The sequence below is a fragment of the Rana temporaria genome, chromosome 5 (genome assembly GCF_905171775.1).
Source record: "Rana temporaria chromosome 5, aRanTem1.1, whole genome shotgun sequence".
NCBI classification, from domain to species: domain Eukaryota; kingdom Metazoa; phylum Chordata; class Amphibia; order Anura; family Ranidae; genus Rana; species Rana temporaria.
The window spans coordinates 120,061,348-120,086,324 of NC_053493.1; the positions used below are offsets into that span (position 1 = coordinate 120,061,348).

Here is a 24,977-nt window from a genome sequence, read left to right on the forward strand (position 1 = left end):
CACACCGTAAGAATCACACCCAGGAAATGCATTTAACCCCTTCCTCACCCCCTAGTGTTAACCCCTTCCCTGACAGTCACATTTACACAGTAATCCGTGCATTTTTATAGCACTGCTCGCTGTATAAATGTGAATGGTCCCAAAATAGTGTCAAAAGTGTCCGATATGTCCGCCGCAATATCACAGGCCTGACAAAAATATCGCAGATCGCCGCCATTACTAGTAAAAAATAAAAAAATATTCATAAATCTATCCCCTATTTTGTAGGCGCTATAACTTTTGCGCTAACCAATCAATATACGCTTATTGAGATTTTTTTTTTTTTTTTTACGAAAATATGTAAAATAATACATATCGGCCTAAACTGAGGAAAAAAATATAAAACAAAAAAAAATTGGGATATTAATATAACAAAAAGTAAAAAATATTGTGTTTTTTTTTTTTTCATTTTTTTTGTCTTTTTTTTGTTTATAGCGCAAAAAATAAAAATCGCAGAGAGGATCAAATGCCACCAAAAGAAAGCTCTATTTGTGGGAAAAAAATTATAAAAATATCATTTTGGTACAGTGTTGTATGACCGTGCAATTGTCATTCAAAATGCGTCAGCACTGAAAATTGGTCTGGGCAGGAAGGGGGTTTAAGTGCCCAGTAATGAAGTGGTTAAGCTAGTGTATTGTTGGTTCACTTACCTTTTCCTTTGATTTCCATTCTAAATGTTTTTTTTCTTTGTCTGAATTTCTCACTTCCTGTTTCTCCTCAGTAAGCTTTCCATCATCATCCAAGCCAGGGTTTGACAAATTTGCTTGGAATCTAGGAGCCAGCTAAAAAAGTTAGGAGCCAGAAAACGTGCCCCGTCCCGCCAAGCTCGCACGCAGAAGCGAACGCATACGTGAGTAGCGCTCGCATATGTAAACGGTATTCAAACCACACATGTGAGGTATCGCTGCGATTGGTAGAGCGAGAGCAATAATTCTATCCCTATACCTCCTCTGTAACTCAAAACATGCAACCTGTAGAATTTTTTTAAACGTCGCTTATGAAGATTTTAAAGGGTATAAGTTTGTCGCCATTCCACGAGCGGACGCAATTTTGAAGCGTGACATGTTGGGTATCAATTTACTCAGCGTAGCATTATAGTCACTCTCTATCTGATCATTTTGGTTAATTACCTATTCTGTTACAAATGTACTATACTTCATATACTATACATGTCCCATTGATGCCTGGGCTTCCTGTACAGGAGATTCCACTGCATTTTCTATTCTACTTTCCATAGTCCGCTACCTAGGAGTCCCACCGAACCCCTCTACCAGTTCTCTACATGTATATGTATAGTGGATTGCAAATATCCACCCAGAAAAGTAATTTACTCGATTGAAAAACTCAGTGAGCAATGCATGGATGAGGGAAAACTCTGGTTTGATTTTTACTGCAGGGTTAGGGCAGGTTCATTTAGAAGGGACAAATAAATAACACTAGTTTAAAAAAAACTGTTCTTTTTTCAGTTATACTTTAAATGACCCCCATATTCTCAATTATCCCCACTAAGGATGCCTACCCTGCTCTTCTGAGATCATGGCTGTGCAACCTGCTGAATACTGCACAACTGCCATTCCGGTAGTCTCAAAGCTGGTCCCTGTTTCTTCTTAACAGGAATGTTCCCCTGAGCTCACTGCTCATTTTTTCAAAGTGTAAGCCTTCACACCCGGCGGGGGAGATGGGGCCGCACAAAGACACAGGATCTGTGCGCCCCAACCTCCCCTGCCGCCCCGGCCGGTAATTGAGGCCGCGGCTTTGCGGCCTTCACAGGGCCTAAGCTTCCCCGGGCACCAGGTCACAATTTCTTGTCGCAATTGCGGCCAGGTGCCCGGATTTTGTTAAACCCTGATCCAAGCAGTGGTTAGTCAGCCAGAACAGCTTACTGAGGAGGAACAGGAATAGCCAATAGAAAGCTCTACGCCAATAGAAAGCTCTATTTGTGTGGAAAAAATTATTAAAATGTAATTTGGGTACAGTGTTCCATGACCGTGCAATTGTCATTCAAAGTGTGACAGCTCTCTGAATCAGGCGCATAGATACGACGGCCCGCACTCAGAGATACAACGGTGTATCAGGAAGGGGGTCACTGTGTTTTTTTTTTTAAACTTGTCTTTCTTTTGTTTATAGCGCAATAAATAAAAAACGCAGAGGTGGTCAAATCCCGCCAATAGAAAGCTCTATTTGTGTGGAAAAAATTATAAAAATGTAATTTGGGTACAGTGTTGACTGTGCAATTGTCATTCCAAAGTGTGACAGCACTGAAAGCTGAAAAATGGCTTGGGCAGGAAGGGGGTGAAAGTGCCCAGTAGGCAAGTGGTTAAAGGAACCTATTTAGAAAATAAAAAACAAACCTTTACAACCCCTTTAAGATCTCTGGAGATGGACTTGTAACCTTGAGATTTTCCCATCTTTTTCGAATCCTCAGAAAATTATTTTCTGCTTTTTCTCTTCTCCGTGATCCATGTAGCACATGGAGAACAACAGAAAGGTTTAGATTTTTTTTTTTTTTTTTTTTTCTACCATTTTAACTTGTTTCTATTGTGATTTCCATATTGTCAGCAACTGTTAATTGATACAGGAGAGTTTACAACTTACAGGAGCATCACAAACTTGGAATGCAATTCTTTCTTACAATTTTGAGAAGGTGGCAAAAAATTTTGTCCACTCCAATTTTTGAGTTTTACGTGTCAAATTTGGATTTTTGTTTCTCCACTTTTTTGTGTCAAACCAATACAAACAAAAGACCCAACGTGAGAATGCCTAAACATTTGTTATTGCAACAATTTTCTGGGAAAGGTGATGCATCATCTGACAGAAATGCAGGGGTGCCAATATTTTGGGCTATGACTGTATTTAAGTGTATATGAATGGATGTGAGTCTGAATGGATGTATGTATGTAATAAAATTATAGTTTCCCTTTAAAATTTTAGGAGTTCACGAAAGAAGCTCAGGGGGGCACAACAATAAACGGATGCAGTCTTCTGAAGACCCAGGCATTCATGCCTATTAATACACTGCCAACAACAGTAGACTGACTTCTGCTGTCAAATGTGAAAAACAACCCTACTCAATGCCATCCAGGACCCTGTACCTTGACTTTGCATGCATGGCTTGTCTCTAGGAAATGCAGCTTTTACCTTTTTGTATGTTGAACTCCAGTGACCAGTGTCACGGATACGTGCGCCCACAGCGACTAGCTAACCATGACGTGGTTCCGTGACTGGGGGGTATAAGGGGGACCTTATACTGAGTAAGACTGGCTGTGATTCACCTTTTGGCCGCCACTAGAGGAAGACTCCAATCCAACTGGCTGACCACACACAGGCAGATACGAATCTTGCATACAATCTGGTGCACTCTAAGGGTTGGGGCGCAGTCTAGCAATTAGCACACACTTCTACGGTTGCCCAGCTATTCTACAAGCTAGAACCCCATTTGTTAATCACTCTTCCCACTGTCCACACATCAGACACACATCAAATGATAGCCTTCCGCCACCCAAGAGTTTGTCCGCAGACTGGTTTGCTGGGCCACCACACACACATATCTTTGTCTGGCAGATCTGTTGGCTTACAATCTGCATGCAATCTGCCAACACTGCATACCAATTGGCATGTAACTTGGACCGAGTATTTAGGCACTAAATTACAACAATCTCTCCAGAGATACGAGTCCTAGCTTAGTACACAGTCAATTTTATCGTTTAATATCCCGAAAGTGGGCAGTGCATAAAAGATATACAAAAAAAAGAGTTGCCAAAAAAGATTTTAAAAAAAATACAAAAAGACACACAATTAGCAATTTGCTATGAAAATAAAAACGGATAAAAACAGAAATAAACTTTACCGAAGTCTGTTCTTTAACCACTTGCCGACCGCGCACCGTCGAAATACGTCCACAAGGTGGCTCTGCTGGGCGAGAGCACGTAATATGACGTCCTCTCTCCCAGTCGCCCCCGACTCCCGTGCGTGTGCCTGGCGGGCGCGATCGCCGCCGGGCACACGCGATCGCTTGGTACAGAGCGGGGACCGGGAGCTGTGTGTGTAAACACACAGCTCTCGTTCCTGTCAGCAGGGGAAATGCTGATTTTCGGTTCATACAATGTATGAACCGAGGATCAGTGTTTCCCCTAGTGAGGCCCCCCCCCCCCCCCACAGTAAGAACACACCCAGGCATACTTAACCCCTTCCCCGCCCCCTAGTGTTAACCCCTTCACTGCCAGTGGCATTTTTATAGTAATCCAATGCATTTTTATAGCACTGATCGCTATAAAAATGCCAATGGTCCCAAAAATGTGTCAAAAGTGTCCGCCATAATGTCGCAGTACCGAAAAAAAAAATCGCTGATCGCCGCCATTACTAGTAAAAAAAATATAATAAAAATGACATAAAACTACCCCCTATTTTGTAAACGCTATAACTTTTGCGCAAACCAATCAATAAATGCTTATTGCGATTTTTTTTTTTACGAAAAATATGTAGAAGAAAACGTATCGGCCTAAACTGAGGAAAAAAAATGTTTTTTTATATATTTTTGGGGGATATTTATTATAGCAAAATGTAAAAAATATTCATTTTTTTCAAAATTGTCGCTCTATTTTTGTTTATAGCGCAAAAACTGAAAACCGCAGAGGTGATCAAATACCACCAAAAGAAAGCTCTATTTGTGGGGAAAAAAGGACGCCAATTTTGTTTGGGAGCCACGTCGCACGACCGCGCAATTGTCTGTTAAAGCGACAGAGTCCCGAATCGCAAAAAGTACTCTGGTCTTTGGGCAGCAATATGGTCCGGGGGGTAAGTGGTTAATAGAAGCATACTGGAACATGTGGGAACTCCCCAGTTTCGAACTGGATTTGTGGAAGACCAACGTCCATATCTCGTGTTCCCCAATTTATTGAAATATAGATGTGGGCTGGACTTTTGCCCTTGGCCAATCAACCCTGGAGGGTGTTCCTATCTCAGCACACAGGATTGTTTTTTGTTCTGAAATTACCAGAGTCGAATTGGCCCAGAACAGCGCTGATTGCTGGGTCATGAATAGGATTTGCGATCAGTCCGATCGCAACAGTACCAATTACTGTCTGCCTGCTGCAATCATTCGCCATTTAAAGGTTTTGTGTTTTTTTTCCTCTGATTTTACACACGCTGCAAATACAGAGTTACATGTACATGTAACCCATCACGCGTGCGATCAAAATTGATTATTTGCATCTCTCTGCCGCTAATATTTTAGCTTTTATGAGAGAAACAATGGGTTCCTTAGATCTGGTGATATTAAAGTTTGCAGAATGGCTGGGCCCTTGTGAATGCCCCCCTGCGGATCCGTGTAACTAAGATGACTAGCAGTTTTCTTTTGAGGCCTCAGGAAGATGGCAATCTATGTTTACTCTAATGGGAACTTTTATTGGCATCTAGGTGTCACTTCGATCCTAATAACTGGCTCTGTCCTTTTCAAATGCTAATGAACCTAGCGGCCAGCATAAATATGCACCCTAAGATACGACGGCGTAGGAGACTTACGCCGCTCGTATCTAGGCAACTGTGAGGCGTATCTGATTCTATGAATCAGGCGCCGAGTTGCGACTGCCGGCACTCAGAGTTACGAGGGCGTATCTGGAGATACGCCGTCGTAACTCCTTTGTAAATCCGGGCCTATATCTTTAATAACACAGAATTAAATCTTCAATCGCACTACTTCTACAGTTCACATCACATCTCGCTAAGGCAAAACTATCCTTTTAGATTTATGTTCCAGGCGATGGCATGATTAAAAAATCAAAACTAGTACCTAGCTTTTAGGATTCTCTGCTGTTGTCATTGTAAACACCAGTGTCTACTGGCTGGAATTGACTGACATGCTACTAAATGACACGTTCTTTTGTCCATTTTTATATTCAGTGTATTATTTTGTATGAACGTGCAAGTGAACTGCGATCGTTAATTTGAATAAAGATGTTTGTCTCAGTCTGTTAGGTACAGTACATGATAATTAAAGCGGTTGTTACCCTAAAAAAAGTGAATCCTGTTCCTTTAAAGCAGTGCTTGTGCTGTATAATTTTGCCCTTTGTATAATTTAAAATAACTGCCTGATCCTGCCTGGTGCTGCCCGCCCCTCTGTAAACTGACCACGTTTTAATGGCTACTGAGCCCCTAATACTGTGGTCAGTTTACGTGCCTCTGTCATCCGCTGTCTCTCCTTGCTCCCCCTCCCTCCTTCTCTGCCTGTCAGCTCGTGTCAGTGCCCACCCTCCCCGCTTGCTGATAAAATTACTTGGCAATCTTCATACAGTTTTTCTGTGTTCAATAATGTTATGTACCAGTGTATTTTTTTTATTTTTTTTTTACCTTATTTCAGAACGCCACTCTGTACTGACATGACCACCTGCCTCTCTCCTCCCGACATCAGCGGGGGATTCTCTGCCCCTGTTGCTGTAGCTGTCAGATTGGAAAGGAGTTAGGCGGGCAGTCATGTTAGCGCCCAGCAGCGCTCTGAAATATGGTATAAAACCGCATTTATTTTTTATTTAACGCACATACACTGGGCACATAAAATTTTCGGACACTAGGGGTTTCTATGAAGAGAACACAGTGGCTTTACAACCATTTTAAAGTAGTTCTAAAGGCTGAAGATTTTTTTTACCTTCACGCATTCTATACATGAAGGTAAAAATGTGTGCAGCTGTCAATCACAGCCAGTGAGCCAATGAGGGAGAGCGTGGGGTGAGCCATGGCTTTTTGGCTTATGGACACATAGAGCAGTGCCTTGGGAGCCCCCAGGGCAAGCTGCTTTCTCTGCGGGCACTGCTCAAGGGGGAGGAGTGCCGGCGAGGGACCTGAAAAGAAGAGAGAGCTGCTCTGTGAAAACCACTGCACAGAGCAGGTAAGTATAACCATGTTTGTTATTTAAAAAAACAAACAAACTTTATTACTAATTTAATACTACTTTAATAACCGTTTTATTGCGGTTAGTATTTAGGTATTGAGAGGTGTTCATGTTTTTAAACTCTTGTATCATTAACCAATCAGCCTGATTTGGAACTGTAAGGATAGTTAGGCTGTCTAATACAGAATTTAGAAAACTGCAACTTATCTATAATTTGTTTGTTTTCATTTTTTAGGAAAAGGAAGTATCTGTCCTTATCCATGTGGAACGGTCAAAGAAATATTAAAAAAAATACGGACTACAGTACATGGACAACTCGGGATGTCTGTATGTGCTCCTGTTTCAACACTGAAGAAGAAGCAAATCATTGAGAAACAAAAACAACAAAAAAGCAAAAATCAATGTTGTTCAAAGGCTTGTCATCCTCCAGGTTTACCAAATCCCACAGTAATGTTTCCCAATTGTGACAGCCTCCCTAGAAGACAGACCAAAAAAGTAACCGAGTCAAAAAGTTTGGTGTCTGTTAAAAAAGCAAACTTGGAGCAATTGGTCTCTACGGGTGACATTGCAGCAACGTGTAGCACAAGTATTTCTGCATTAAAAAACTTTGGTTTGGAAATCACTTCTCAACAGAAAATACAAAATCAAAGGAAAAGGTTGGTTAGGGGGAAAATTGACTTTGAAAAAAGACCAAGAAAAGGGACCTTGCAACGTTCAGGTGCTGATGCAGCTGAGAAAGATAAAGACCTCCAATGTAATGTACAACATACAGGAGATGATTTTTGTGATAGTACTTTGCAGGAAGAGTCAAACAATAATTCTTGTATGCCTGTAAATTTCGATTTATTAGATGAAGGTCTGCAACAGAACACATTTCAAAGATATGATCCTTCCGGTTTTTGGAGTAGTTGGCGAACTTCGCCATATCTTGTTTCAGAAGAGGAACATAGTAATACCTCTCTTTCAAGCATGCATTCCCCTTTTACAAGTATGTCTCCTTATTTAACACATTCCCAACTACCTGAAGTTGTGGCCGAAAACATTTCATGCCAACGCGTTGAACCATTTACAGGAAAAACTGTATGGAAATGTACTTGCGCTCGAACCAGCGTTTGGACTTTTTCACATAAAAGACATGACGATAAAAATACAGAGATTAATGCAGATGATCAATCTCTGAATTGGAGGACAGAAAATGACAGTGAAACTCTATGCAAAAAGAGAAAGTTGGATTTTCCGTTAGACGATTTAACACCAGCTCCTGAATTGGAAGAATTTATTAGCAGCTCATGTAGTGAACCCTTTTTACATGAACATGAAAAAGATAATCAAAATCATCCCATTTTGGAGACACCATCTAAAACGTTTACTGTCGCAAAAAGAAACCGAATTATAAAACTAAAGCTGCCAACTTTCAGGTATCCTTTAACACATGGAGTTGATAAGGAGCCAAATTTGAACTCTGTTTCTTTGTTAAATGTTAAAGAAAACAGTGACATGTTATACTGTAGCCCTCCAATTCTGGACTATTTTAGCAAAGTTTTACCAAGTGAAACACATTCTTCCCCATCCAGTGGAAGTAATTCAAATTTTGGTGAGAGATTTCTCAGTAAAGATTATGCTTTACTTTATGCAAATGCAAGTGATGCTAATTCAGAACTTGAGCAATCACCAGGATATAAACTTGCATTGAATGACAACTCATCTGATGCATTAAATGATGCCACATCTGTTGCCCCGAGTAACGCCACAACTGTTGCCCCAAGTGATGCCGCACCTGTTGCTCCGAGTGATACCGCAGCTGTTGCCCCGAGTGACGCCCCGCCTGTTGCCCCGAGTGACGCCCCGCCTGTTGCCCCGAGTGACGCCCCGCCTGTTGCCCCGAGTGACGCCCCGCCTGTTGCCCCGAGGGACGCCCCGCCTGTTGCCCCGAGGGATGCCCCGAGTGATGCCCCGAGTGATGCCCCGCCTGTTGCCCCGAGTGACGCCCCACCTGTGGCCCCGAGTGACGCCCCGCCTGTTGCCCCGAGGGACGCCCCGCCTGTTGCCCCGAGGGACGCCCCGCCTGTTGCCCCGAGGGACGCCCCGCCTGTTGCCCCGACGGACGCCCCGCCTGTTGCCCCAAGTGACGCCCCGCCCTATGCCCCCCCGCCCTTTATCCTGTTTGACGCCATGCCATTTGCCCTGTTTGATGCCACACCCTTTGCCCTGATTGAGGCCATGCCCTTTGTCCTGAGTAATGCCACACCCAGTAGGCTAAGTGACAACACACCCTTTTCCCTGAGTGAAGTTGCACCCTTTGTCCTGAATTACATTGCACCCTTTGCCCCAAATGACTTCGCTCCTGGTTTCCCGAGCAACACGGCACCTAGCTCCTCAAGTGACGATACACCTAATGAGCCGAGTGACGCTGCACCCGATGAGCCGAGTGACGCTGCACCCGATGAGCCGAGTGACGCTGCACCCGATGAGCCGAGTGACGCTGCACCCGATGAGCCGAGTGACGCTGCACCCGATGAGCCGAGTGACGCTGCACCCGATGAGCCGAGTGACGCTGCACCCGATGAGCCGAGTGACGCCGCACCCGATGAGGCGAGTGACGCCGCTCCCGTTGCCTTTTTTGGCTGTTTGAATGAAGAGAGAAAATCCTCAAGTGACACCGCACCCGATGAGCCGAGTGACACCGCACCCGATGAGCCGAGTGACGCCGCACACGATGAGCCGAGTGACGCCGCACCCATTGCTTTTTTTGGCTGTTTGAATGAAGAGAGAAAATCCTCAAGTGACGCCGCACCCGATGAGCCGAGTGACGCCGCACCCGATGAGCCGAGTGACGCCGCACCTGATGAGCCAAGTGACGCCGCACCCAATGAGCCGAGTGACTCCACACCCGTTGCTTTTTTTGGCTGTTTGAATGAAGAGAGAATATCCTCAAGTGACGCCGCACCCGATGAGCCGAGTGACGCCGCACCCGATGAGCCGAGTGACGCCGCACCCGTTACTTTTTTTGGCTGTTTGAATGAAGAGAGAATATCCTCAAGTGATGCCGCACCCGATGAGCCGAGTGACGCCTCGCCCGGTTCCCCGAGTGACGCCTCGCCCGGTTCCCCGAGTGACGCCTCGCCCGATTCCCCGAGTGATGCACCTGAAGATGATGTCTTGATTATAGATGTTATTCCAGATGATCCAGATCTTTTTGGCTGTTTGAATGAAGAGATAAAATGTCCACAGTTTTGCAGTGCTGCTAATCTTGTACCAAAAGAGAATGCATTGATGAGGAACATTCTACCGGAACCAATATCTCCTGAGCATGACAGGTATTGAGACACTTTTTGATTACTTGTTTTAAAAATCTAATTTAGCTAAGATTTAATAGATGGAAAGTTGAAAAAATGACTGAAGGTCCGCTTTAAATAGTGCAGCAGATTCTGACAAATGCACTATTAATAGATGGCACCACAGATGTATACTGCAGCCTGAAGGCTTTCTTTTGTTGAATCCTACAGCCTGCATGTGATCACAAAGTCAGTGCTGACCTAGTGGTCACATGATCCAAAACCAATTTGATTTGTTCCCGATCATCACTGCAACCCTGAAGTGTTGCCTACTTGCTCTCAAAGGAGGGTGTTTATCACAGAGTCTTGGCACATGGCACTATGGTGGGAGAGCATTGAATGATAAGTTCACCTTTGGGAACATGTTACATGTACCCCCTCCCTGTATATCTGAATGAACTACAAGCCCGGCATCCTTAGCGGCTGTCGGCTTTTAGTTCTCCATAGACTACTACGGTGCTGTGGAGCGCTATGGCAGTTCATTGTCAGGTAGTGTCCCCTTATCCGTATGGGATTTACGGGCAAGCAAATACTGACATCAGTGATCTATTGATTGCTGGTGCAATGCTTCCCAGGCCCCTACTACAAAAAATAATGCACATTTTTTTTTTTTTTTTACCTGCAAAAAAATGTACATTTTATTTTTAAAGTGAAGACTTATTTAAAAAAAAATTGTGCCAGGAAGAGTTCATCATGTATTTTCTTTGAGAACACATTATCAAATATGTGTTTTAAATCTGAGGTTTGAATTTGTTTTACAGTATTGATTCACCAATGGAGATTTGTACTCAAGAGAATACTCCAGTACTAAACTGCTGCTTGTTTGGGCAGGACCAGAAGGTTTCAGGTAAGGGACAAATGCATACTTTATGGTTGTCGGCGTTCAAACTGGTAGGATAAAACAATATTAATTTGGTTTCGACAACCAAATGTTTAACCAATACATAGGTACGCAAATTGCTTTTTTAATCTATTCATTGAGGCTCCATGCACACTAGGCTTAAAGCGGAGGTCCACCCTAAAAAACAAACAAAAAAAAAATAGACAAAGAGGCTCCCGAAATTTGGGGAAAAAAATGAAAAAAATATTTTTTTTATACTTGCCAGAAATGACTGTTGCTAGGCAGGTCGTCCTAATCTGCCACTTCCTAAGTTTACGTAGGTCCGTCGTATGCCATGTTAAGTATGGCGTCGGGTCAGCATCGGCTTTTTCCGTCGTTTAAGTCGTTTTCGTAAGTCGTTCGCGAATACGACTTTACGTCAATTACGCTCACGTCGGCGTCATTGACGTTTTCCGTCGTGAGCTGGAGCATGCGCACTGGGCTATTTTTCCGCCCGGCGCATGCGCAGTTCGATCGGCGCGGGGGCGCGCTTAATTTAAATACAAGCCGCCCCCTTTGAATTACGCGGCCTTACGCCGGACCAATTACACTACGGCGACGCAAATTACGGAGCAAGTGCTTGGAGAATACTGCACTTGCTCCAGTAATTTGCGGCGGCGTAGTGTAAATGGCTTACGCTACCCCGCCGCAGATTCTACAAGAATCTGGCCCACAGATTGCTATTGTCACTGTCATCTCAAATCTTCTATCTATATTGAACTGTTGTTGCAACTATACGAAAATATAATGGATAAGAAAATAAAGCATTTTTTTATTTCGGATCTTTCGGCTTCTGCATGAAGACATTTGCACATCTCTAGTGTGCATGTTGCCTAAAGGACCTTGGTCTTAGACCGCTGGGTTGTTTAGCTATCTTCAGGTGCTTGGGCATTGGCAAACAAAGTTGCAAGGATAGCTGTAATATAAACCCTTCCCTTTCTCTGCTCTGAGAGAAGCAAACAGTTTTTTTGGTTTCTTCACAATGTTTTGCTTTAAGATTCTCCTATCAAGTGTCAAGCTGCTCATAGCCATTACAGCTTCTATTTAGCAGTTTTTCTGGACCAGTTGACTCCTCAGATGAACCTTGGGGGTCTGTAACACGACCCTACCAGGGAAAGATGTGGGTCTGGCCAGTAATGTTGCATTTGGTACTGGATTCTGCATGGGCGCTCACCTTGGCACGTTGTGCAAAGTGATGCTTTAGCTGCAGGATAATAGGTTCCAGGGAGTGGTCCATCTGCTGGTGCAACCCTGACCCTGAAGACCCCCGTAAGCAGTTATACTTACCTGGGGGGTGGACTTGAATAGGGCTTTCCCTAATATTCGCTGAGCTGCTGGGATTTAAAAACACACTATTGTTAGCGCTCAGGCCATCCTGGGAGCCAGAGTGCTGCTGCCTTAGGGGTTAACTATAGGGTGCTGTGGTTTAAAGAGGTTGTAATTAGGGTTGTCCCGATACCACTTTTTTGAGACCAAGTACCGATACCTTTTTTCAAGTAATCGCCGATACTTTTTTTTTAATGTCTTGTGACAGTGGCGGTATTTTTTTAATATATATATTTACAATTTTTTTGTTTTTGTTTTTTTTTGGGGGGGGGGGTGAATTGTCATTGTGTTTTTTTTGTTTTTGTTTTTTAATTTACATTTTTTTTTATTTATTTTTTTAAATATTTATTGCAATTTTTATTTTTTTTATCAGCCCTGTTGTGGGTGTTTGGTGAGATATCAGGGGTCTTATCAGACCTCTGAAATCTCCCCTTTAAGACAGAGAAAGGGATTAAGGACACAGATTCCCCAGTCCCTTTCTCTGCAGCCTCAGCTGAAATGAATGGAGGGAAGCTCCTCTCCATTCATAAACTGAAGCATCGTAAACACAGGTTACAATGCTAAGTTATGTGAATGGACAGAGTCAGTGATCACTGACTCTGTTCATTCGGAAAAGGTAGGTTTAGCGGCTCATACCTCCGCTCTCCATCCTCACAAATTGGGGGGGGGGGGGGGAGAGAAGAGCGGCACGGGGGGGGGGGGAAGAGGAGCACGGGGGGGAGGAAAGACTGCACGGGGGGGGGGGGATTGCACAGAGCACGGGGGGAGGAAAGCCTGCACGGGAGGGAGGAAAGACTGCACAGAGCCGGGGGGGGCGGGGGGAAAGACTGCATGGAGCACGGTGGGGGGGGGAAAGACTGCACGGGGGGGGGAGACTGCACGGAGCACGGGGGGAGGAAAGACTGCACAGAGCACAGGGGGGGGGAGACTGCACGGAGCACGGGGGCAGGAAAGACTGCACAGAGCACGGGGGGGAGGAAAGACTGCACGGAACACGGGGGGCAGGAAAGACTGCAGAGAGAATGGGGGGAGGAAAGACTGCACGGAGCACGGGGGAGAAGACTTGCAACTTCCCTGCCTGCCCAGGTATCGGGTGAGGCATCGGAGCATTTCCCCCGAGTACAAGTACTCGGGGAAATGCTCGGTATCGGGACATCCCTAGTTGTAATCCCTTCCATATACCCAGTGAAGTGACTGGCCTCAGGTGATAGAGAGATTAACCACTTCCATACCAGGTACTTACGCAGCTTCCTGCCCAAGCCAATTTTCAGCTTTCAGCACTGTCGCACTTTGAATGGCAATTGCGCGGTCATGCTACACTGTACCCAAACAAAATTGGCGTCCTTTTTTCCCCACAAATAGAGCTTTCTTTTGGTGGTATTCGATCACCTCTGCGATTTTTTTTTTTTGCGCAACAACTAAAAAAAGGCTGAAAATTTGGAAAAAAAATTACGTTTTTATTTTTTTTCTGTTAATTTTTTTGTAAATAAGTTTTCTCTTTCAATTACGGGCACTGATATGGCGGCACTAATGGGCACCGATGAGATGGCACTGATGGACATCGATGAGGTAGTACTGACGGGCACAGATGAGGTGGCACTGATTGGCGGCGCTGGTATGCGACACTGATGGGCACACATAGGCGGCACTGATGGGCACACATAGGCGGCACTGATGGGCACACATAGGCGGCACTGATGGGCACACATAGGCGGCACTGATGGGCACACATAGGCGGCACTGATGGGCACTCATGGGCGGCACAGATGGGCACTCATGGGCGGCACTGATGGATACTTATGGGCGGCACTGATGGATACTTATGGGTGGCACAGATGGGCACTGATAGGTGGGCACTGGGCATGGATGGGCACTGTGGGGTGGCACTGATGGACACTGGGGTGGCGCTGATGGACACTGGGGTGGCAGCACTGATTTTTGCCAGGTTGCCAGTCAGTCCCCATTTGTGGGCACTGACTGGCATCTTTTTTTTTTTCTTTATGCTTTTTTTTTTTTTTTTTTTTTTTGTCATTTTTTTTTTTTTTTTTTTCTGTCATTTTTTTTTTTTTGCCCACCCTGGTGCTCCAGGGTGGGCATCCCTGGTGGTCCAGTGTGGCGATCCGAGGGGGGGCTGCGCTGATAAACAATCAGCGCTAACCCCCCCTGTCAGGAGAGCCGCCGATCGGCTATCCTCTACTCGCGTCTGTCAGACGCGAGTGAGGAAGAGCCATCGACGGCTCTTCCTGTTTACATCGTGATCAGCCGTGGTTGGACACGGCTGATCACGTGGTAAAGAGTCTCCGCCGGAGGCTCTTTACGGAGATCGGAGATGCAGGGTGTCAGACTGACACCCCGCATCACCGATCGCCGCGATGCGCGCCCCCACGGGCGCGCGCGGCATGAAATCCTGCAGGACGTTCTAGAACGTCCTGTCAGGATTTCATAACCACTTCCCGGACGTAAATCGGCCATAGGCCGGGCGGGAAGTGGTTAAACAAATCGTCCTACAAAAGTTGTACGTGTATATCTGCAGCACTTTCTTCTATATATCCGTTCAAATTTCAGAATTTTAAAGCTTGTCTGATGTCGCGTACACACGACCGTTTTTGATGTAATGGAATAAAACAAAGTTTTTCTCGACGTGATTCCTCTCAAGCCTGCCTTGCATACACACGATCGTGCTAAAAAATGCTTGAGCCGCTAAACCTACCTTTTCCGAATGAACAGAGTCAGTGATCACTGACTCTGTCCATTCACATAACTGAGCATTGTAACCTGTGTTTACGATGCTTCAGTTTATGAATGGAGAGGAGCTTCCCTCAATTCATTTCAGCTGAGGCTGCAGAGAAAGGGACTGGGGAATCTGTGTCCTTAGTCCCTTTCTCTGTCTTAACCGCTTAAGCCCCGGACCATTTTGCAGCTAAATGCCCAGGCCAGGTTTTGCGATTCCGGACTGCGTCGCTTTAACAGCCATTTGCGCGGTCGTGCGACGTGGCTCCCAAACAAAATTGGCATTCTTTTTTCCCCACAAATAGAGCTTTCTTTTGGTGGTATTTGATCACCTCTGCGGTTTTTATTTTTTGCGCTATAAACAAAAATAGAGCGACAATTTTGAAAAAAATTCAATATTTTTTTCTTTTTGCTATAATAAAAATCCCCCAAAAACATATATAAATTTTTTTTTTTTCCTCAGTTTAGGCCGATACGTATTCTTCTACCTATTTTTGGTAAAAAAAAATTGCAATAAGCGTTTATCGATTGGTTTGCGCAAGATTTATAGTGTTTACAAAATAGGGGATAGTTTTTGTGACGGTATCGGTATGATATCCCCGTCAAGCATTCCCTCCTCTCCATACAAAAACATCACAGGATTCCCCACACATGAGTCAAGACTGGATGCTGGAACCAAGACACTTTATTGACACAAAAACTCAGCTTATATGTGGTTACAGCCTGTTATGAACGCCCCCCTCACACAGTGGGGTTTCCCATACAGATTATAGGAGACAAGTCGGAGCCGACCCTGCAGACACGTTTCTTTAGATAAAGACATCACTGGAGTTAATTACTACACTGAAGCAATCAGAATAATTAACATACTACTTCTCTAATCATTTAGCCTGATGATACAATACAGATCTTTTAAGGGTAAACACAGATCTTCTTTACACAACACAATAGATCAATTAACGTTTAGAATAGTGAGGGGACATTAGCACGTCAATAACCTGTCAGAGGAATGAATCACACATGAAATTCCTTTCTACCTCTACCCATGGCTAGCAGGGAGCAGTACACTGAGACATATAGGCAAATGTATCACAATGGCCCCCCTTTTTCTCCCTGCTCCGGCAAATCCGGTTGGACCTTCCCTGGTCCAGTAGGGTTGACGGGTTCAGAGCTTTTAGTCCGAGGTTAACTCCGTTTGGCATGACTGACCTCCCTTGGCAACTGCTTCAGACTCAGGTATGTCACCGGGTCGTCAGATCACACGCCGGTCAGTCCCCAAGTCTTTGTGCGATCTGCAAAGTCACCAGAAGTCAGTGTGAGGACAGCGAATGGGTCTGTGCGCCGCCGTCTAGGTGTCCCGCTATGGGAGGGGGCAGGTTATGGCTCTGAAGTGACAATCACAGGAGATTCATAAAAAGGAAAAGTTATATTTGTTGTAGCACTGGTGCTCAGAGTCGGGGGGGGGGGGGGGAGAGGGGACTCAGAGCCCCATAAGGTCAGCCACCCCCTGCTCCCTCCGCAGCCGCCGGTTCTCCTCTTGGAGCTTCTCCAGCTCCATCTCCAGTTCATGGAGCCTGGGGGGGTCAGCCCGCTGTGACCTCAGGTGGTTGTTCTCCTCCTCCTCCATGCGGCTTATGCACTCCTCCAGCTCCATGTACTCACGGATCAGCTCCTGCTTGCTCATGTCCTGCAGGCTCTCCACGTGGTCCATCATCAGGAACTGGGTGGTGGTGTAAGGGGCCACCGGTGGGCCCTTGGCGAACATCTCGGCCCGCATCTGGGACGCCCGCTGCGACTCCCTCTCCTCCAGTCGCTTCTTCTCCTCCCAGGTCAGCTTGTTATACGGCTTCCAGGACCTCTTCTTCTTGAAGGGTGGCCGGCGGTGCCTCTTTCTGCCCAGCTCCCTCCAGGGCCCCTCCGGCTCAGGGCTGGAGCCCATGACCAGCTGACAATGGTGTTCCCTGTTGTCCGTAATAGCAGATTGTACCATGAGGGCTTCGTAAGGGGTGCCCAATGGTTCTTCTCGACCCCGCTCCTGGGGATCCCAAGCCGAGTCTACACAATGGGCTGCTGCTGGTGGGCGGTACCCAGGTTGAGACCAATTTGACCTGGTGTTGTCATTCATGGGGCAATTCTGCTTGAAGTGACCCAACTGTTTGCACCGGAAGCAGCGTTGTTCGTTGTCCTCCTGGCGTGGATAGCGAGGGCTAGATGTCACCGGTCTGTTAGGAGGTTGGTATCTAGCGGCTGGTGGGTGGGAGGGCACCGTTTTGTGGTGGAGGTTGTTCCTGTGGTGTGATCTGGTTCGTCTTGCGAGTATCCGCATATTCATCCGCCAACTTAGCGGCCTCTGGTAGAGTCATGGGCCTGCGATCTCTCACCCAATCTTTGACATCCGTCTGGATGTGATTGTAAAATTGCTCCAGGAGCATTAGTTGCAAAATGTCCTCTGCGGTGGTGGCCTGGCTGCTGTTAACCCAGTTAGAGGCCGACAGGGACAGCTGGCATGCCCCATTCTGCGTAGAGTCTTTTGTGGTTTTGCGTGAGTCCCTGAACTTCTGTCGGTGGGACTCTGGGGTTACTGCATAACGAGCCAGGAGCACTTCTTTAACCCGGGCGTAGCTATGGATATCCTGATCTGGCACGGTCCGGAAAGCATCAGAAGCTTTGCCTGACAGTTTGCCTGACAATATTGCAACCCACTCTCTTCTAGCTATTCGGTGCAGGTTACATTGTCGCTCAAAATCCGCCAGGTAGTTATCAATTTCACAGTCCTTTTCATCAAAAGCTTTAAAAGCGCTAAACGGAATCTTCCTTGCGTCTGCTGTGCTGTACTCACTGTTCGGAGAAGGTGCGGCTGCTTGTTGGACTGCTGCCAGTTTTAACTGTAGTTCTGCGTCCCTTATTTGTTTATCCTTCTGTAGTTCTGCGTCCCTTATTTGTTTAGCCTTCTGTAGCTCTGCGTCTCTTATTTGTTTATCCTCCTGTAGCTCTGCGTCTCTTATTTGTTTAGCCTTCTGTAGTTCTGCGTCCCTTATTTGTTTATCCTTCTGTAGCTCTGCGTCTCTTATTTCTTTAGCCTTCTGTAGTTCTGCGTCCCTTATTTCTTTATCCTTCTGTAGTTCTGCGTCTCTTATTTCTTTAGCCTTCTGTAGTTCTGCGTCCCTTATTTCTTTATCCTTCTGTAGTTCTGCGTCTCTTATTTGTTTAGCCTCCTCCGCTAACAGGTCCATCACTTTCAGCACCACATCCGGCGTTGGGTTCGGGCCGAACCACGCTAGCTTCTCTCTCATTAGCTTGTTGGCTGGCGATTCCTCCTCCTGAATCACTGGTGTATCCATCTCTTGTACTGCTGGCGTTGCTGCAATCCTGTCCTCCTGGTCTATCTCCATTGATTCCGCTATGATGACCCGCTTGGTTTTGTTGCTAGCAATCCTTCCAGTAGTTCTTCCAGTGTCTGCTTGGAATCCGGGTGTGAAGGAGAGTAGAAGGGAAGATCCCGCTGCTGCCAACCAATTTGTGACGGTATCGGTATGATATCCCCGTCAAGCATTCCCTCCTCTCCATACAAAAACATCACAGGATTCCCCACACATGAGTCAAGACTGGATGCTGGAACCAAGACACTTTATTGACACAAAAACTCAGCTTATATGTGGTTACAGCCTGTTAGGAACGCCCCCCTCACACAGTGGGGTTTCCCATACAGATTATAGGAGACAAGTCGGAGCCGACCCTGCAGACACGTTTCTTTAGATAAAGACATCACTGGAGTTAATTACTACACTGAAGCAATCAGAATAATTAACACTACTTCTCTAATCATTTAGCCTGATGATACAATACACATCTTTTAAGGGTAAACACAGATCTTCTTTACACAACACAATAGATCAATTAACGTTTAGAATAGTGAGGGGACATTAGCACGTCAATAACCTGTCAGAGGAATGAATCACACATGAAATTCCTTTCTACCTCTACCCATGGCTAGCAGGGAGCAGTACACTGAGACATATAGGCAAATGTATCACAGTTTTATTGCATTTTTATTAATTTTTTTTTTTTACTACTATTGGCGGCGATCAGCGATTTTTTTCGTGACTGCGATATTTTGGCGGACACTTCGGACAATTTTGACACATTTTTGGGACCATTGTCATTTTCACAGCAAAAAATGCATTTAAATTGCATTGTTTATTGTGAAAATGACAGTTGCAGTTTGGGAGTTAACCACAGGGGGCGCTGTAGGAGTTAAGGATCACTGTGTGTGTGTGTGTTTACAACTGTAGGGAGGTGTGGCTGTAGGATTGACGTCATCGATCGAGTCTCCCTATATAAGGGATCACTCGATCGATGCGCCGCCACAGTGAAGCACGGGGAAGCCGTGTTTACATACGGCTCTCCCCGTTCTTCAGCTCCGGGGAGCGATCGCGACGGAGCGGCTATAAACGAATAGCCGCGCCGTCGTCCCGGATCGCTCCCCGAGGGATCCCGCACGCAGCGGAGGGGGTCCCGATCGGACCCCCCACCCGCTAGAAGGCAAGGGCGTATATATACGCCCTTCTGCCTGTCCGTGCCATTGTGCGGACGTATATAGGCGTGCGGCGGTCGTTAAGTGGTTAAAGGGGAGATTTCAGAGGTCTGATAAGACCCCTGATATCTCACCAAACACCCACAACAGGGCTGATAAAAAAAAAAAAAAATTGCAATAAATATTTAAAAAAAAAATGTAAATTAAAAAAAAAAAAAAAAAAAAAAAAAACACTGACAATTCACTCCCCCCCCCCCAAAAAACAAAAACAAAAAATTGTAAAAAAATATATTAAAAAAATACCGCCACTGTCACAAGACATTAAAATAAAAGTATCGGCGATTACTTGAAAAAAGGTATCGGTACTTGGTCTCAAAAAAGTGGCATCGGGACAACCCTAATTACAACCTCTTTAAACCACAGCACCCTATAGTTAACCCCTAAGGCAGCAGCACTCTGGCTCCCAGGATGGCCTGAGCGCTAACAATAGTGTGTTTTTAAATCCCAGCAGCTCAGCGAATATTAGGGAAAGCCCTATTCAAGTCCACCCCCCAGGTAAGTATAACTGCTTACGGGGGTCTTCAGGGTCAGGGTTGCACCAGCAGATGGACCACTCCCTGGAACCTATTATCCTGCAGCTAAAGCATCACTTTGCACAACGTGTAACGTGGTGTCTGGTCGACAGCCATGCCGTTTAGCGGACGTTGGTTCTGTCTGGGATACCTCCAGCCGGTGGTCGCAGGACGGGTAAGTAGTGGCCCCTTGCTCAGGTAAGGTGGCATGGCTGGAATTTTCCCCTGGGAGGTCAACTGAGGGCTTGCCCTGCTTTCCTCTCTCCTTTATTTCCTCTCCCTCCTTTCCCATTTGGATAGCGGCTATGAGGGGGGGCTTTCTGGGGTCTCTTTATTACACCAGGACCTGTGTGTGTTCACTCGCTGGTCTTTTGTGTGCTGCGCTGTGTTAATCTGTGCTGTGTGCTGTGTCATTTTGGGTACTTTTAAATGCGCAACGGCCGCCATTTTGCCGTAGTCACGTTTTATATGGCTCGGCGGCCATTTTCCTGTGGTCTTAGGGTGCTTTTTTCACATACAGCAGCCATCTTGGATTTTGTTTGGCCTCGTGCGGCCGTTTTAGCGCTGCAAAAAGACCGTGAATCTGCCTGAGGGGACAGACGCAGCGCAGCCGGCTTCTGAGCACACCTCAGACTTGTCTCAGCCCGCGCTGCACCGGGTGGGGTGGTGAGTTCCCTGGGGGCCCCCATACTCTGTTGTAGCGGCCAGGAGGTGACCAGTGGGTGTTTTTCTGCTTTGCAGTGAGGGTGACACAGCGGTGGGGCATTATGGAGCCTGAACCAGGTACTTCTTCCCCAGCAATGCCTGAGGTAACCCTTGATGCCCCTTCCCCTGCCACATCTGTTGAGGCAATGTCGGCTGTCCTGGAGTCTTTTCTCGCCAGGTTTGAAGCAGCTAGTGCCCAGAAGGGAGGGTAAAAAGCGCTCCCTCCCTGAGCCTGCTTCTGGGGATGTCTCTGACGCAGAATCGGACCCTGCTATTGCTGCCTCTGGTTCTGTAGTGTCAGTGGATGCGGGCTTAACCCACGCGGACAGTGAGGATGACTCTGCTTCAGGGTCAGTTGCTGACAAGGAATTTGTTGGAGCTCTTATTTCTGCGGTATTGCGCCGCCTTGTGTGGCTGAAATGCTGGTCTGCGGACCAGTCCTCTAAAAAGACCTTAGTAGATTTGCCCTTTAAGGGTGACTGCTCCCACAGTCTGGGAAGGGCAAGGAGCCTCGCCGCAAGCAAGGACCCTCCTTTACTACCCCAAAGCGTTTTTTTTGTGCGCCCGGAAGAGGTCCGCAAGGTGCTAAGGCCCCCGACGCTTCATATTTCTTCCTTCTGGAGCCATATTCTTATTCCTTCTGGCTGGAGCCAATCACAGTGAGCAATGTATTCTATTCATGAATACAAAGCCTGCTTGGATTGGCAGAGGCTGTAACCTCATCGGCCCACGCCTCTCTGACTCTCAAAGCCAATCTGAGCAGGCTACTGTGCATCTCAAATCGTCAGGAGGGCTACGTGATTGGCCCTCCTGATTACATGGCGGCCGTGTCCCATCACAGCCGTCATGTGATGTAAACAGAAAACCGGTTGCTAGGCGATCGTGAGCGGATTGCTGCAGCCGGCTGGTGATCAGTGAGTATGAGCTGTTTTTTACATCTTTTTACTCACTGATCACCAGTCTAGTGTCTCCACAATGTAAAACACACAAAGTTAACACACATGTCCCCACATAGTAAAAACACCTGTCCCCCACATATGTAACGGTAAAATAATATTTCCCAGTGATCATTTACACACATATGTCTGTGATCCCCTGTGCACATCTGTACATGATCATCTGCGTACATCTGTCCGTGATCACACAAGCCAATTATTATACACTTAATAGTATTTTTTTTTACCAAAAACATGTAGCAGAATACATTTTGGCTTAAATTTATGATAAAATTCGATTTTATTGGATTTCTTTTAAAATAGAAAGAAGACGATATTGTTTTTCCAAATTTCCACCCTTTTTTCACTTATATTGCAAAAAAAAAAACAAAAAAAAAAAAAGTCATGTATAAATACCACCAAAAGAAAGTTCTATTTGTGAGAGCAAAATGATATAAAATTATATCATTTTAATTTGGGTACAGTGTAGCATGACCGCGCAATTGTCATTGAAAGTGTAAGAGCGCTGAAAGTTGAAAATTGGTCTGGGAAGGAAGGGGGCGAAAGTGCCCAGTATTGATGTGGTCAAGTGGGAAATTCTTCCAGTCCTTTAAGTGGTTAAAGTGGAATGTCATCCAAAAAGGAAGCTATTTTTTTTTTTTTTGCGGAGTCGGTCCCTGTTTTTTTTACCAGGCCTAGGTGATCCGAGCAGAAGTTTGCACCGCCCCTTTGCCCGCAGCCTTCTGGGACACATGAAAGGTGTGTCGCAGAACACAGCCGGCTGTGAAGCCCCAAGGAGACGCAGCTGCTTGCAATACTAAAGATGCTGGTGCTGGGTACCCGAAGACTGGTGAAAAACCAGCTCGGGTGAGGACTGTGCTGGATCCTTGGAGACAGGTAAGTGTTCTTTTATTAAGTATTTGTAGCTGTTGAATTTATTTATTTTTGTTCCTAGGGTATGAAAATCTTCTATAAGTTGTACTTTTAAGTGATCTGTTTTCTGCCGCATTTGGTAAGCTGGATCATCTAGCCAATCTTAAATAAAGGTGGTATATTTGACACCAGTAGGAGTGCTTATTGTCAGAATGTGAAAGTCTTATACACGTTGATTTAAAAAAAAAAAAATCTATATATATATTTCTTTTTTTTGTTGCTTTGTTCAACTGGTGAAAAAAATGACCTCCCACATCTCGGCATCAACACAAATGAAGTGTATGCAGGGATTGCCCCCATCACGCTATTGTTTTCTGACAGGGGAAACTCCACCCCCATCCCATTACACTGATCAGCGCCGTTCTGCTGAACCGGCCGACTCTGGATACGCGTATACCCAGCTTTACACAGCATTGTATGCAGCGATGATGATCTAAAAATTAAAACAGAATGTCAGGGCTTATACATGTGCATTGTGATTCATGAAATGTGGACATGCTGCATTGTTGTTGTTAACACATAATGTGATGCGTTGTTGCTTTAGGAAATAGATGGAATTGGACACGTGACTTAAACTCATTCTCTGAAGGGCCTGGGAGACCTGAACATCTCACTGAGCTGGAAGACCAAGACCCCCTAGAACTACCAAACCAGGTGCTTTGATTTTCTGAAATAGCTGTAAAAAATGCAAACATAATGACCATACTGTACACAAATAACTTTACAGTAATAAAGCCGCCCAGAGCTTCACTCCCCCCCCCCCCCCCTCTACCGGTGCTTCCATTCTAACTGTGGGCACCCGGCCGTGAACGCTTTCGGCTTCACGGCCGGGCACTCGCTGCACATGCGCGAGCGGTGCTGCGCTCCCTGAGTGGACAGGCGATCGCCTGGGACCTGTCACGTGTCCCAGGTGATCGCCTACACGTGTCCCAGGTCTGCCGCATTAGGGAATATGGGCGGTCCCTGCGCGGATGGAGGAAGTGGGACAGGAAGTCCCACTCCTACTAAAGCCCCCACCCCCCCCCCCAAAAAAAAATTACATGCCAAATGTGGCATGTAAGGGGGGTGAGGAGTAGATTAAGCAGAATTTCCAATTTTCTTTTGGGTGGAACTCCGCTTTAAAAGAGAAGTATGTTTTTTTATTTTTTTTGGTTTTGCTATTCATACTTGCCTCGTGGATGCAGCATCAGACCGATGCTGCATCTGTCCCCCGGCGTCTCTGCACTGAGAACCGAGCTACCGAACACTGCAGATGGCTTGGTTCTCACTCTTCCCCGAGCAGAGCGATGCTGACTGTCAGTCAGCACCACTTCTGCTCTACTTCTAAAGCCGTGGAGGGGAGCGGCCATCTCAGCTGCTCACTGAGACTGCCATCAATCAAGGCAGCTGGCGGGTCCCGACTTGGAAGTCGTGATGACACGCTGCCCCGAATGATGGTAGTGATGCCAGCGAAGAGTGGACTTCAGACCGCTCTGCGCTGAAAACGGGTCACCGAAGTGCAAAACAAATTGCACTCCTGTGACCCAAAAGCTCAGGCTGGACTTCTCCTTTTTAATATACATATTCAAATGAATGAGTTTGTACTGGACAATTAACAGATTAGTTTGAGGCATGGTGAGAGATGTACCCGTTAACCCCTCTTTCTGCAGCTGGTCTGTGAATAACCATTGTTGGTATAGTCTCACTTTACGTATAATCTGTAGAGCATAACTGAAGTGGTCCTGTGGGCTTTTCCAGTTCACAAGTCATTAACAGCCCCTAGATAGAATGTAGTGTTTTTCCTAAAAGACCTTACACCAATAGCTTGGATTACTGTTTCCTGCTTGAGTCCACACTCTCCTTGGAGTCTTCATCAGCTCTCCCTCAGGCACAGCTCTCTACCCTGTGTTATCTAGGAAATAATTTTCTGTGACCATGGTGGAATTTGAGTGAGATCTCTGCCATGTTGGCTGACTCAGAACACAGGGGTTGCAAGTGTACTTCCACATTCTCTCCCCCAGAGTCCATCTCTGATTAGCTTACAGTTTCTTCTGTGCACTCGGCTGAGAATGATGAGCAGTGTAACATATCCTAGGCCTGGTTCACACTGGTGCAACATGCGCTCA

The 24,977-nt window shown here is 45.9% G+C and overlaps 1 protein-coding gene across 1 annotated transcript in view; it reads left to right on the forward strand.

Moving 5' to 3' along the window:
- TOPAZ1 (testis and ovary specific PAZ domain containing 1) overlaps positions 1-24,977 on the forward strand; it is a 265,848-nt gene that overhangs the window by 32,980 nt on the left and 207,891 nt on the right. Inside the window, exons 2-4 of the mRNA XM_040354381.1 lie at positions 7,158-10,239; positions 11,019-11,104; positions 23,417-23,526. Of these exons, the coding sequence (XP_040210315.1) occupies positions 7,158-10,239; positions 11,019-11,104; positions 23,417-23,526 (3,278 nt within the window). The remainder of the gene's footprint in view (positions 1-7,157; positions 10,240-11,018; positions 11,105-23,416; positions 23,527-24,977) is intronic.